The sequence below is a fragment of the Prionailurus viverrinus genome, chromosome B2 (assembly GCF_022837055.1).
Source record: "Prionailurus viverrinus isolate Anna chromosome B2, UM_Priviv_1.0, whole genome shotgun sequence".
Taxonomy (NCBI): Eukaryota; Metazoa; Chordata; class Mammalia; order Carnivora; family Felidae; genus Prionailurus; species Prionailurus viverrinus.
This window is the reverse complement of record NC_062565.1, coordinates 344,203-358,725: the sequence shown is the minus strand read 5'-3', so window position 1 is coordinate 358,725 and position 14,523 is coordinate 344,203. Positions and strand designations below refer to the sequence as shown.

General features: G+C 37.0%; 1 protein-coding gene across 1 annotated transcript; it reads right to left on the bottom strand.

Annotated features, from left to right (window-relative positions):
• Window positions 1-3,913: 3,913 nt before the first annotated feature.
• LOC125165166 (olfactory receptor 2W1-like) lies at window positions 3,914-5,199 on the bottom strand. The gene has a single exon (XM_047857722.1). It carries the CDS (start codon window positions 5,197-5,199, stop codon window positions 4,252-4,254), a length of 948 nt encoding a protein of 315 aa, XP_047713678.1. The 3' UTR covers window positions 3,914-4,251.
• Window positions 5,200-14,523: the final 9,324 nt, after the last annotated feature.

The window sequence follows — 14,523 nt, the reverse complement described above, 5'->3', positions numbered from 1 at the left end:
CAGTAAGTAAACACCATCATTTTAGAATAGAATACAACATTCTCATGAAGCAATACTTGAATGTGTAAAATGACTCTGTTTTGTCACTATAATTGACCCTGATGATTGGCCAAGTATGTTCTGTTTGCATTTATTTTGTATTTTCAACTGTTTCTCTTTTTTTAACTTTTAGTTAGTTAACATACAGTGAAATATTGGTTTCAGGAGTAGAATCCAATCATTCATCACTTACATACAACACCCAGAGCTCATCCCAACAAGTGCCCTCCTGATACCCATTACCTATCTAGCCCATGCCCCACCTCCCTCCCTCCATCAACCCTCAGTTTGTTCTCTATCGTTAAGAGTCTATTATGCTTTGTTTCACTGTCTTCTCTTTTCTCCCTCCCTTCCCATATGTTCATCTGTTGTGTTTCTTAAATTCCACATATGGGTGAAATCATACAGTATTTGACTTTCTCTGATTGACTTATTTTGCTTAGCATAATACATTGTACTTCCATCCATGTCATTAGAAATGGCAAGATTTCATTCCTTTTGATGGCTCAGTTATATTCCATTGTGTGTGTGTGTGTGTGTATATATATATATATATATATATATACCACATCTTCTTTATCCATTCATCAGTGAATGGATATTTGGGCTCTCTCCATAGTTTGGCTATTGTTGATAATGCTGCTATAAACATTGAGGTGTATTTACCCCCTTTGAATTCATATTTTTGTATGCTTTGGGTAAATATCTAATGGTGCAATTGCTGGATCACAGGGTAGTTCCATGTTTGGTTTCTTGAGGACCTCCATACTGCTCTCCAGAGTGGCTGCATTAGTTTGCATTCACACCAACAGCAAGAGGGTTCCCCTTTCACCACATCCTCACCAACATCTGTTTTTCCTGTGTTAGTTTTAGCCATTCTGACAGGTGTGAGGTGGTATCTCATCATGGTTTGATTTGTACTTCCCTGATGATGAGTGATATTGAGCATCTTTTCATGTATCTGTTTTCCACCTGGATGCCTTCCTTGGAAAGTTGTGTGTCCATGTCTTCTGCCCATTTCTTAACTGGGTTATTTGTGTTTTGAATATTGAGTTTGAGAAGCTCTTTATAGATTTTGGACACTAACCCTTTATTAGATATGTCATTTGTAAATATCTTCTCCCATTCCATAAGCTGCCTTTTAGTTTTGTTTATTATTGCCTTCAGGGTGCAGATTTTATCTTGATGAAATCCCAATAGTTCATGTTTGCTTTGGTTTCCCTTGCCACCGGAGATGTTATCAAGTAAGAAGTTACTCCAGCTGAGGCCAAAGAGGCTGCTATCTGTGTGCTCCACTAGAATTTTGATGGTTTCCTGTATCACATTTAGGCCTTTCATCCATTTTGAATTTATTTTTGAGTATGGTGTAAGAACATGGTCCAGTTTCATACCTGCACATGTTGCCATCCAGTTTTCCCAATACCATTTGTTGAAGAGACTTTTTTCCATTGGATATTCTTTCCTGCTTTGTTGAAGATGACTTAGTCATATAGTTGTGGGTCAATTTCTGGGTTTTCTATTCTATTCCATTGATCTATGTGTCTGTTTTTGTGACAGTTACCATACTGTCTTAATGGCTACAGCTTTGTAGTATAGCTTGCAATCTGGAATTGTGACACCTCTGGTTTTTTCTTTTTCAGGACTGCTTTGACTATTCCGGGTCTTTTGTAGTTCTATACAAATTTTAGAATTTTTTGTGCTAGCTCTATGAAGAATTCTAATGGTATTTTGATAGGGATTGCATTGAATGTGTAGATTGCTTTTCATAGTATAGACATGTTAATGACGCTTGTTCTTCCAATCCATGAGCATGGGGTTTTTTTTCCATTTCTTTGCATCCTCTTCAATTTCTTTCATAAACTTTCTATAGTTTTCAGAGTATAGATCTTTTAACTCCTTAGGTTTATTCCTAAATATCTTATTGTTTTTGGTGCAATTGCAAATGTGATTGATTCCTTCATTTCTTTTTCTGATGCCTCATTATTGGTGTATAGAAATGCAACCAATTTCTGTACATTGATTTTATACCCTGTGACTTTGCTGAATTCATGTAGTAGCTGTAGCAATTTTTTGGTGGATTCTTTCTGGTTTTCTACATATAGTGTTATCTGCAAATATTTTTTTCTAATTGAAGTATAGTGAACACATGAAGTATGGTGAACACAATATAGTCTTTCAATAACTCTATATGCTATGCTACATTCACCACAAGTGTAGGTACCATCTTTCACTACACAACACTATTATGATACCCCTGACTGTATTCTTGTGCCGTATCTTTTATTCTTGTGACTTTCATTGTATTCCTGGAAGCCTGTATATCCCACTCCCTTTCACTCATTTTGCTCATCCCCCACCTCTCTCTCTTCTGACAACAGTTTGTTCACTGTATTTATGGGTGTTTCGGCTTTTTTTTTTTGCTTTACTTTTTTACATTCCACATGTAAATGAAATCATATGGTATTTATCTTTCTCTGTCTGATTTATTTCATTTAGCATAACCCTGAACTTAAGTATATTTTTATGTATTGTCCATTTGGATATGTGATTGTTGTGTTAGATTTTGTTTTTTTCTTTTTGATTTGTAGGAATTTTTTGTATAGTCTGGATGGAAATTCTTTCCTTGAGACAGCCAGCCAGCCAGCCAGCCAGCCAGACACACACACACACACACACACACACACACACACACGGAGTGGCTCTCTTAATGGACCTTTTCACAAAGGTATGGTCTTAATTTTACTATATTTCAATTTAGTCAATTTTTTCTATTATGGTTAAAAGTTTCTGTCTTATTTAATAGATCTTTTCCTATTCAAAATTCATGAATAATATCATTAAAATCCATCTTGTTTTACTTATATCTATAATCAAGTTGAAATTGATTTTTATGTATAAGTTTAAGTATCTTTTCTCCCACAAGGACGTCAGTTGATCTGGAGCCACGTATTGAAAGACTGTCCTCTCCCTCCTGCACTACAGGGCACAAGAGTCATTAATTGGTTGGCTGTCTATGTGTTGGAGCTCCTTCTGGACTCCATACTATCCTATTGGTCGAGTTGTTTAGCCTCCTCAAATATGTTAGATGGAAACTTAATCATCATCAAGATACAGAACTTGTTTATATTCCAAGTTTGCTAAGAGCCTTTGTTTTCCAGTAAATGAATGTTGAAATGCTTTACTGAATCTATGGAAATAACTTTATTGTTTTCACTTTCATTTTGTTAATATTATGGATTACATTAACAGAATCATGTGGTGACTGATTTTCAATGTTACTCCAATCTTGCATAGTGGGAGTAAACCCACTTGACTGACATGTTAACCTTTATTTCTGGATTCGATTTCTTAATCTTTTGTTAGGGATGTTTGCATCTATGTTCATGAAAGATATTGAAAAAATTCCCTTAATTTTCTTTCTTTTTCCTTTTTTTTATTTTGTAATATCCTTGTAACATTTTGAAGTCAAGTTTATGCTGACCTTATAAAAAAGAGCTAATAAACACATTATTTATTTTTCCATGTATTGTTTACTTACTACAAATTAATGAAAAAGATTAATGTACCTGCTGTAATGAACTCAGAAATTTGAAATCAAGGATGATTTGTTAGCAGTGTTATAATATCAAACTCTGCATCCAATTTATTCTCACATTTTATTTTGACAGGCTAAGTTTGAGAAAGTCCTGATTCAGGCAGAAAACAGCTACAAGTCAAAATATATTTTAGCCAGTTTACATAATATATTAAGATTCTTTTAAAGTAAATAGACATGGCAGGAACATTTAAGATCTGAACAGAAATGATTTTGTCTTCACACGAACAAATTGTAGAGTCAGTGTAAAAACTTATAGTTAGAACATTAACTTTTTTCTTTTTGTTAAAGTGTCATGATAATTTAAAGATATTTGATAAATTATAACTTGAGTCCAGTTTGGTAGAGTCTTCCCTCCTTCCCCTCACAGTACAATGCTTGGACTCCATAGAGCCTACTCTCTGGCTGCAGGTGGGGATGACTGATCAAAGGTGATAACTGGTGACTTTGAGAGACATACTTGGTTTAGAATCAACCCTTGGTAATTTGGGACATTGATGCTAAAATGTAGGTATAATTTTCACTTTTAGGTGATGAGTACTACTAAAATAATTTGGCAATGATTTGTATGTTACACAGGACCAATTTCTTAATTGGAAACTTCTCATAAAAAGATATTAGTGTCCTGTTGTTTCCAAGGAATGTTTTTCTTTTCCAATCAGCCTCTTCATGGCCCCCTTGAACTCCTTATTCCTTAGTGTGTAGATCAGGGGGTTCAAGCTGGGAGTAACAATGGAATAAAAGATACTGAGAAGTTTACCTTCATCCTGAGATGGACTGTTTCCTGGCTGGATGTACATGTAGATAACAGTCCCATAGAAGATGGACACCACAATGAGGTGGGAGGAACAGGTCCCAAATGCTTTCTGTCTCCCTGCTGCAGATTTGATCTTCAACACAGCTATAGCAATGAAGCCATAAGAAACTAGAATGAGAAGGAGTGGTGTGAGGAAAATAAAAAAACATAATGCAAATAAGGTTTCCTCCATGGCTGTGGTGTCCACACATGCAATCTTCACCATTGCAGATATTTCACAAAAATAGTGATCCAAATGGTGGTTCCCACATCGGGGAAGACTCATGGCATAGGGTGAAAGCATCATGCAATTAGTAACACCAACTCCCCAGGTCATGGCCACCAGGGTTCGACAGAGTTGGGGGTTCATAATGGTCATGTAGTGCAGAGGCTTGCAGACAGCATTGAATCGGTCATAAGACATCACAGCCAGAAGCATACATTCGACTGTGCATAGTGTCACATCAGTGAAAAGTTGAAAGGCACAGCCACCAAAAGAGATTTTTTTGTCTTTGCCCCAGACATTGACCAACATCTGTGGGACTATATTTGTGATATAACAGAGATCCAAGATGGCCAAATTCCTAAGGAAGAAGTACATGGGGGTCTGGAGACGTTCATCCAGTAACGGCAGCAGGATGATGGCCATATTTCCCATCAAGGCAATGGTGTAGAAGAGAAAGACAACCCCAGAGATGATCATCTCCAGCTGTGGCTGCCCTGGGAATCCAAGGAGTATAAATCCACCAAAGTGGCTATTGTTGACCATTTTCCTATTTCTTAATATCAGCTGTGACAATAAAACATTAACATATTGGAAGCAAGTGTGTTTATAAACAATATTAGTGGAATTATAGCTGGCAAGAAACGTATCATATAATCAAATAACACATCAGTATTTACATCTCACTGAGTGTTTGTTCTGTTTATCCAATTAGGTCTAGAATTTATCCCAGGGCGACCTGTCTACTAGATCCATACTCTCAGTTTTCTGTCGGCTTCTATGCCATGGCTAAAACCTGCAAAATCTCATAGGAAAAGCCTGATGAAAGGCTGATGAAATCCAGTGGACTTCTCTTTATTAATCAGGGTGCTGGGAAGGGGGTTTGGAATTTGTGATCACTCATTGTCTCTTTCATTCAAGGGTTCATAGAAAACACAGGTTTCATACCTCTAATACCCCTTTTCTAATACTTAAACTGCATGGGCTCAGTTTGGGTCTCCATTTTCACTCTGCTATGTAAAATTTCTGACTTTATACTTAAACTTTCTTAAGTTTATGTATTTATTTTTGAGAGACAGAGACAGCATGAGCAGGGGAGGGGCAGAGAGAGAGGGAGAGAGAAAGAATCCCAAGCAGGCTCCATGCTATCAGCACAGAGCCCTAAGCAGGGCTTGAGCACAAAACCATGAGATCATGACGTGAGCCAAAACCAAGAGTTGGACAGTTAACTGACTGAGCCACCCAGGTGACCAACTGACTTTAGATTTTAAAGTCAAACTTTTTTCTTTCATCTCAAAACCTGGGTTTCCAAATGCTATTTGCCCTTCCCCACATGGTCCCAGAACAGCATTCCTCCCACTTTCCCTTCAGATGCCATTTTTCATCTGAACTTTGTATCCACCATCCACCACTTCCTGTTTCCATCTCTTCATTTTACATTCAATCTCTGATATTCATTTGTGTCCTTCCTCTCATCCTACAAGAACTTCCATTCTATGACTCATACATATGAAATGTTAAAACACCTCAGGAGGGGGAGCTGTGTTACTTTTGTGTTCATATTTCATGACTCCCCTCAGGATCGGCACAGAGAAAACATCCATGAATATGTGAGATTTGTTAAAAGAAACTTTGCTGATCACATCTGACTCTTTCCTTTCATACCTAAAAAAAAGTGGTGTCTTTGTAAAAACTCAAGCAGGAACTGTGGAAAACTATATAGGTTCCTCAAAAAAAATTGAAATTAAAATTAGCATACAATACAGTAATGTCTCTACTGAGCTATCCAATGAAAATGAACTCACTAACTAAAAGGGATACATGAACCCACATGTTTATTGCAGTATTATTTACAATAGCCGAGATATGGAAGCAACCCGTGTCCATCGACTGATGGACGGAGAAATGGTATGTGTGTATATATACATACACATACATATATATATACACATACACATATAAACAGTACTCAGTGATCAAAAAGAACAAAATCTGCTCATTTGCAAAGAGGTAGATGGAGCTAGAGTTTATATCCTAAACAAAATAAGCCAGTGAAAGAAAAACACCACATGATTTCACACATATGTGAAATTTAAGAAACAAAACAAATGAACAAAGAAAAAAGGAAACAAAAACCAAGACTTCTAACTATAGAAAACAAACTGCTGATCAACAGAGGGGAGATGGGGGGTGGAGGAGATGGGTGAAATAGGTGATGGAAATTAAGAGTGTACTTATTGTGATGAACCTGGAGAAAGATAGAAAATTACTGAATCATTATATTGTACACCTGAACTAGCATAAAACTATGAATTAATTATACTTTACCAAAGGAAAAAAAAGGCTCAACCCAAATATTCAACTAAAACAGTTCTCTCCTGAGGTGGGTGGGAGGCTGGAGGAACAGATGATGGGTATTAGGGAGGTCACTTGTGACGAGCACTGGGTGCTGTATAGGTTGAATCACTAAATTGTAGACCTGAAACAAATACTGCATGTAGGTTAACTGGAATTTAAATAAAATCTTAATAATAAAAATAAAAAAAATAAACAATGTCTCTCATGCACAGAAATGAATTCCTAGCTTCCGAACCAGTGGTCTTTTCCACGTTATTTTTCTACCTGAATTCTCAGTGGCAGGTTAGTGCCCCCATGTCAGCGTTGCCCTTTGCCTTCCCAAAGACACCACCTAGCTGCCCTCCTGACCCCCCCACCCAGGGCACCCCCCCTGCTAGTTCTGTCCCCAGAGTGTTCTAACGGGCTCTCCTTTCTCCCCTTCCTCCTGTGTCACAAGGCTTCCCTTACCAATTTTTCATAGAAAACTAACAGCCTAGGTCTTCTGGCCGTCTCATCCTTTGCGCCTCAGATTTAAAATTTTAGCTAATTTTTCGGCATTTGGACTGACTTTGAGAACAGTAACTTCCCATACCACATGTACACAAAATTGAATTTATTACGTTACCTTGTAAAACAAACGTTAACTCTTTCTTTCACAGACATGAACTTTTTATGTATATAGCGGTGTTATAAACTACTTCCTAGGGTCTTAAAAATGTTTGTTAAAATGAATTTATGAACTCTGGGGGTAGAAATCAAAAACACAAATATTCATTTTCATTTCTAGTGTACATTTCATTACATGTGATTAAACATATATCTCGGACTTTGAAGGACAGAAAATTCATATAAAAGCCAGAAGCTTCTTTTGTACATTTCTTTGAGAATTTTGTAAACTAATTTAAATACAACATGATTTTTAAGGTAGAGAATGTTTCTTTCTCTCTTCACCTAAATAACACTGAGAATGTAATTATTCTTTACTTACAAGATTTCTCCCACTTGCCATGGGGATCATTCAGGAGACACTCCTGTTCCTGTCCAAGGAGAATCATCCTATTTATATGACTGAGAAGAGAAACCTGCAGTGTGAAAGATGACAGGTCATTTCCCCAAACAGCAATGATGAAATGTGTTGAGTCTGGGAAGACCTTAGGGATGCTGGGTTATCTCATTAGCAATTAAGGTATATTGTAAATTACCCAGGGAAAATCATTTTTAAAAAACCCCAGGAGTTTCCATAGTTAAGTGACTCATTTTCAACTCTGCATGGAAATTACAACCATCATTTACTTGTAGTAATATTAATATAAGACCAAATGAATAACTATGCTTTGCAATTCAAAATACATTTCTGTGTCTGGTTTCATCAATGAAACACTTCTACTGATGGTGTTATTACTGCAGTTTCTGTGCAAGAAATTCATGTGTCCAGAACTTACAGATTGTCACAAGGCAACACAGGCAATGATGAGACATTTAACCCACATATAATCATGATTGTAAGTTTTATTTTTTCTGTCACATTTGCTTTTGTTTAACTTAAACTTTCAAATATATTTCAATAACAATGAAATTTGTGACTTCTACAAAGAAGGGCGCCTTTAGCAATAGTGCCCCTGACAGTTTGTCCTGGAGTCACAACCATGGATGGAAGAGGTGAGAGGTTATGGTGGTGATTATTTGATAGAGTTATGTTATGCCTGAAAGCCATAATTTGTTATTTAAACTTTGGCTTGTTATTCCCATTGAGGACACACTGGCCAATTAACACTCCCTGGAAACTGACATTTTATAGATACGTGATCCCGCAAAATTTCAGCAGTTTTTATTGTTGAATAGCTTGGTAATAGGATCAGAGAGTGTAAGTCTTGTCAATGACCCTAGAGATTATTTATAAGGATAGGCCAAAACTCTAGCATTAGTGTTGTGAGAATCATTACTTCCTCTCCTCCTCTGAGAAATCACCTCAAAACAATAAGGATGATAATAAAGGGGAAATGCAGCTTTATTTAAGCAGCTGAGCTCTGAAACATGGATCCTAAAATAGAAAACTATTCCAGGGTTAGTGAAGGTCAGACAGTGGAATATGCAGAAGAAAGGATGCCTCCTACTTTGAGAAGCTGAAGGAGGTAAGCTAAAGGGCCTCCTGAACACAAAGCAGGATGGAGCATATCAGGGGATGGTTCTTACATCCATCTGGACTTCTGGAAGAACCACACAGGACACCACTGAGACAGACCTTCTGAAGAATATTTTCTCTTGTTATGTATGTGGTGAGGAGAGGGACTGTGAACAGACTGTGAGCAGGAATTGTGAGTTCACATCACAACACGATAGCCTAAAATCTCCCTTATGTGTGTGACCCTGGGTCTGAAGGAACATTCTCAAGCTCAAAGCATAGACTTTGCTCCTTCCCAACACAAATATTCTGAAATGGGTGGTCCAGGAAAGAAATTTCAGGTTGAATGTAGTAATAAGAAATAAGAAATGAGTTCCATATTTCTAAAATAATAATAATAATAATACCCAATGGGCATGAAAGGGTCAGGAGAGAAGCAAATAGCAGATGAGGAGGGGCACTCACCTCACTCTTTATTTTTTTTAATGTTTATATATTTTTGAAAGAGACCATGAATAGGGGAGGGGCAGAGACAGAGGATGACACAGAATCCGAAGCAGGCTCAGGCTCTGAGCTGTCAGCACAGAGCCCGACGCAGTGCTCGAACCCACGAACTGCGAGATCCTGACCTGAGCTGAAATCGGACACAACCAATTGAGCCACCCAGGTCCCATCACTTCATTCCTTAAGTGTTACACACGGAAGATGAGGTTACAGGATCACATTTCATTTAAAAAGAAAAACATCAGGAAACAATTAGCTCTGTGGAACTAGAAGACAGCTCAGAAATATAAGAACTCACAAAATACACGGTGTAAGAGATGAGCAGTAATGGAGTTTAGCTGAGGGAACAAAAATGGGGAAGAAAACATCAGAAATGAAATAAAATTTTGAAACACAGAAAATAGACTTGGCTGAATAAATCTTACAGGAAAATGAGGTCAAGATTAAGAAGCTGAATAAAATTAAAATGAACAAGATGTTCAAAATATTAGCAAGAAAAATATGGTTATTAAAGTTTACCGAGGATATTATGTATATGTTCAATTGGAATTCATGTATAAATATCACTAAAACAGTGAAGCAAAGGAAAGATGTGTCTAGAAACTAAAAAAAGATCAGTGTTTTGAAAGTACTCAAATTCAATGAACTATTAGTTGATTAGGGAAAATTACCAGCCATCTACAAAAGAGATCCTATGGTATGTGGCAAGGGAAACATATCACGACCAAGTTGTACTTATTCCAGGAAAGCAAGGAAGCACTTAATGTTTAAAATCAGGCAATATGATTCACCACATAATAAAATCAGATAAAAAATCATATAGAAGATGGGGTGCCTAGGTGGCTCAGTTAGTTTGGCATCCAACTTTGGCTCAGGTCCCAATCTCACGGTTTGTGAGTTCAAGCCCCGTGTCGGGCTCTGTGCTGACAGCTCAGAGCCCGGAGCCTGCTTTGGATTCTGTGTCTCCCTCTCTCTGTTCCTCCCCTGCTCCCACTCTGTCTCTCTCTCTCTCAATAAAAAAAAATAAATAAAAGTTAAAAAAATCTTTTAATCATATAGAAGAAAATATGATAAAATTCAGCACCTTATAAAAATCTATTTTTTGTATTACTCAGCAATCAAAAAGAGTGAAATCTTGCCATTTGCAACAACGTGAATGGAACTGGAGGGTATTATGCTAAGCGAAATAAGTCAGAGAAAGACAAATATCTTATGATTTCACTCATGTGGAATTTAAGAAACATAACAGATGAACATGGGGGGAAGGGACGGAAAAATAACATAAAAACAGAGGGAGACAAACCATAAGAAACTTAAATACAGAGAACAAAGAGGGTTGCCAGAGGGGTGTTGGGTGGGAGTATGGGCTAAATGGGCGAAGGACAATAAGGAGGCACTTGTGATGAGTACTAGGTGTGTATGTAAGTGATGAATCGCTGAGTTCTACTCCTGAAATAAATACTATACTGTATGTTAACTAACTTGAATTTAAATAAATAAATTATTAAAAATCTTTTTAAAAAAGAAAACAGGGCCACCTGGGTGGCTCAGTAGGTTGAGCGTCCGACTTTGGCTCAGGTCACAATCTCACGGTTTGTGAGTTCGAGCCCCACGTCTGGCTCTGTGCTGACAGCTCAGAGCCTGGAGCCCGCTTCTGCTTCTGTGTCTCCCTCTCTCTCTGCCCCTAACCCACTCGCATTCTGTCTCTGTCTCTCTCAGAAATAAATAAACATTAAAAGAAATTTAAAAAAAAAGAAAGAAAACAGTCTAACACAAACCTGTACCAAATCATTAAACTCAGAGGTGAAACAGGGGATGCCGTCCTCCCTGTCAGTGAGCAGGACAGTTTCTGACACTTCCAGCCAAAATTCTGCTGGGAACCCAGCCAGTACAGTAAGAGAAAAGAAAACTAAAAAGGGGGAGCAGAGCACCTGAGTGGCTCAGTCAGTTGAGTGTCCGGCTTTGGCTCAGGTCATGATCTCTCACCATTTGTGGGTTCGAGCCCCGCGTGGGGCTCTGTGCTGACAGCTCAGAGCCTGGAGCCTGTTTCAGATTTTGTGTCTCCATCTCTCTCTGCCCCTCCCCCACTTGTGCTCTGTCTCTATCAAAAATAAATAAATGTAATAAAAAAATTTTGAAAAAAAAAGAAAACTAAAAAGAAGTTTCAGAAAGGAAGAAATAATTTGTCATTATTTGCAGATTGTGTGATAAAATACACAAAAATCTCTAAAAGGATATACAAATAAATTAGAATTAATAATTTGGCTAGCAAATTCATTGGATACCAGGTCAATATACCAAAAAAAAACCCCACAAAACATATTTTTATACAGTGGCAACAACCAACTAAAATTTTTTTTAAACAAATACCATTTACTACCATTTACAACAGGATCAGAAACATTCAATGCCTAGCAATAAATCTTTGTAAAATTCATGCAGGGTCCCCCCAGAAAAACTGCACACATTAATGAGATAGAAGGAGGGGACGTCATGGTCATGGGCTAGAGGACCCTGCACTGAAAGATCACAATGTCAATCTTGAGTTCTTTTAGATTATAGAAAATGAGGCAACTCCACTCACTTCACGAATCTAACATAACTTAGATACTAAAACCAGAAAAGAACTTTATAGAAATGGAAAATTACAGGCCTACAGCACTTATGAGTTTTGGTTAAAAAAAAAAAACTGTCAACAAAAGTAACAAACTGAATGTATAAACTAAGATAATAAATCTGGTCCAAGTTAGGCCTACTCTGTGAAGGTAAAGTTTGTATAACCATAGAAATCATCAATAAATATTAATTTACAACATAATAAAGCAAAGCCGAAAAAAATCACATGGTCTTCACAACAGACACAGAAAAATACTTCATAAAATTTCCTATTTATTTATGACAAAAATAAAATAATCTTAGAATGTAAGGAGTGTAAAAAAATAACAGCTGATAAAAAGTGGCAAGATAAAACACATCACATTTATTATATAGTAATAGTGAGATAATCAAAACTCTCCCTTTGATATTAGGAACTACATAAGCAATGTCACACATACTACATTCATCATTTGCAGGGCAAGCTAGTACTAAAAATTGAGTAGAGAAATTAAAATCACATAACTCGAAAAGGTACAAGTAAAACTTCACATAATATTGATGAATATTGGTGTATATACGGTCACTTTTTACACATAATAATGGTGTATATGTGGACACTCTAAAATAATCTCTGGATAAATTAGGAGCCTCACAGGTATGTTGGGTAAAATGTGAATACAGGGTCAATATTGAAATCAATTTTGCTTGAACAGCCATTGTTAAAAAAACAAAATTAAAAATGTTAAAGATACAACCTGCGATAGAATAAAAACGCATCAAATATCTAGGAAAAAATTCATAAAAAGAGCTTTGGAATGTATATATATGGATATTAATACATATGTAATTATAGGTTATTAAAAACTACAACCTTTATGAACAGGAGAGATAAATTATTACTTTCTATTCAGAATATCACTGTTGTGGAAATACATGAAGTATTGAAATGCTTAGACATGCATAAATCATGAAAATGTGATGTTATTCATATGAAGAAAGTCAGGCACAACAGAATTCATTTACACAAAAAATTTTAAATATCCAAGTTATACTATATTCCTGGGAGATGCATACCTAGGTAAATCATCCATAAAACAAAGGAAGACATTGGAATTCACACATTGGGAATCATGGTTCTTCCAGGGGAGGAGGGCAGGATTATAGGCAGGTATTAGACATGGAATGAATTGTTATAGCCATCTTTTTTAACCTCTTTGGTGTGACTGGGATTTTGTGACAGATGTGAGGACCCTGACATGATCGGAAATGGAGCCAGAGGAAGTGATATTGGATACTGAACCGGAAATAAAGAGGAAGTCATCAAAAAGTCTTAGCCTCAAGCTTCAGTCTGATAATACAGCTCTCAACGGTCTCTACATATCAATATTTATCTTTCTTCTTAAATATGGAAAGGATTACAGTTTGACCAAAATGATGGAGAAATAACTAAAAAACAAACAACATTGTAGCAAAAGGCAAATATGAGAGGTCACTTCAGTGGCCATGAATCACCTTCCCATGTGCTAGTTTTTCCCCAAGTTGAGAAAAGAGTATTTCTACTCTGCACACAGAGTAGGGAGTTAGTACAGTTCAAACAGGTGCTGTGGTAAGATCTCCATGCTGGCCCTAAAAATAATCAGTAAAAAAGACCAAGTGGGAAAGAGAAAAGTAATATCTTAACAACAGTCACTGGAATGTGACATAACATGTTTTTCTTTTTGTGCTCAAAGAATTGGGTTGTTTGTTGAGTAATTATATAGACAGAAGAAGATGTCAGAGGAAAGACATTTTCGGTGTAATTAGCATCACCTCACTTTTAAGATAAGTGGTAGCTGGAACTCATGGTCTTCTTGGTTTATTAGTGGTCTCACAGTTGTCCTCACACTGGAGATCACCCTATGTGGAGATATTCCTAAAATGCTGGAGGTGAAGACATCCCAAACATGGGGTGTGACGAGAACAGCTTTTAGCCCCCTTGACATCCTGACAATATTTACTTAGCATAATGAAGGGAGAAGATTAGAGTTAAATTGATGAATGTCAATATAGTTGGGACATGTGTCCTCTGAAAGAATCAGTGCATAATTTAAGCAATCTCTAGTGTTGGCATCTCAGTTTAAGAATTTATTTTAAATATGGACTTTGGGGGCAACTGGGTGGCTCAGTCAGTGAAGCAACGTACTCTGGATTTCAGGTTGGGTCATGATCCCAGGGTCATGAGATTGAGCCCTGCATCAGGCTCAGTGCTAACAGTGCAGATCCTGCTTGGGAGTCTCTTTCTCTCTCCCTCTCTCTGCCCCTACCCTGCT

Excerpts from the sequence above, each read along its gene's own strand:
- LOC125165166 (XM_047857722.1), bottom strand. The coding sequence starts at position 5,199 with ATGGTCAACAATAGCCACTTTGGTGGATTTATACTCCTTGGATTCCCA.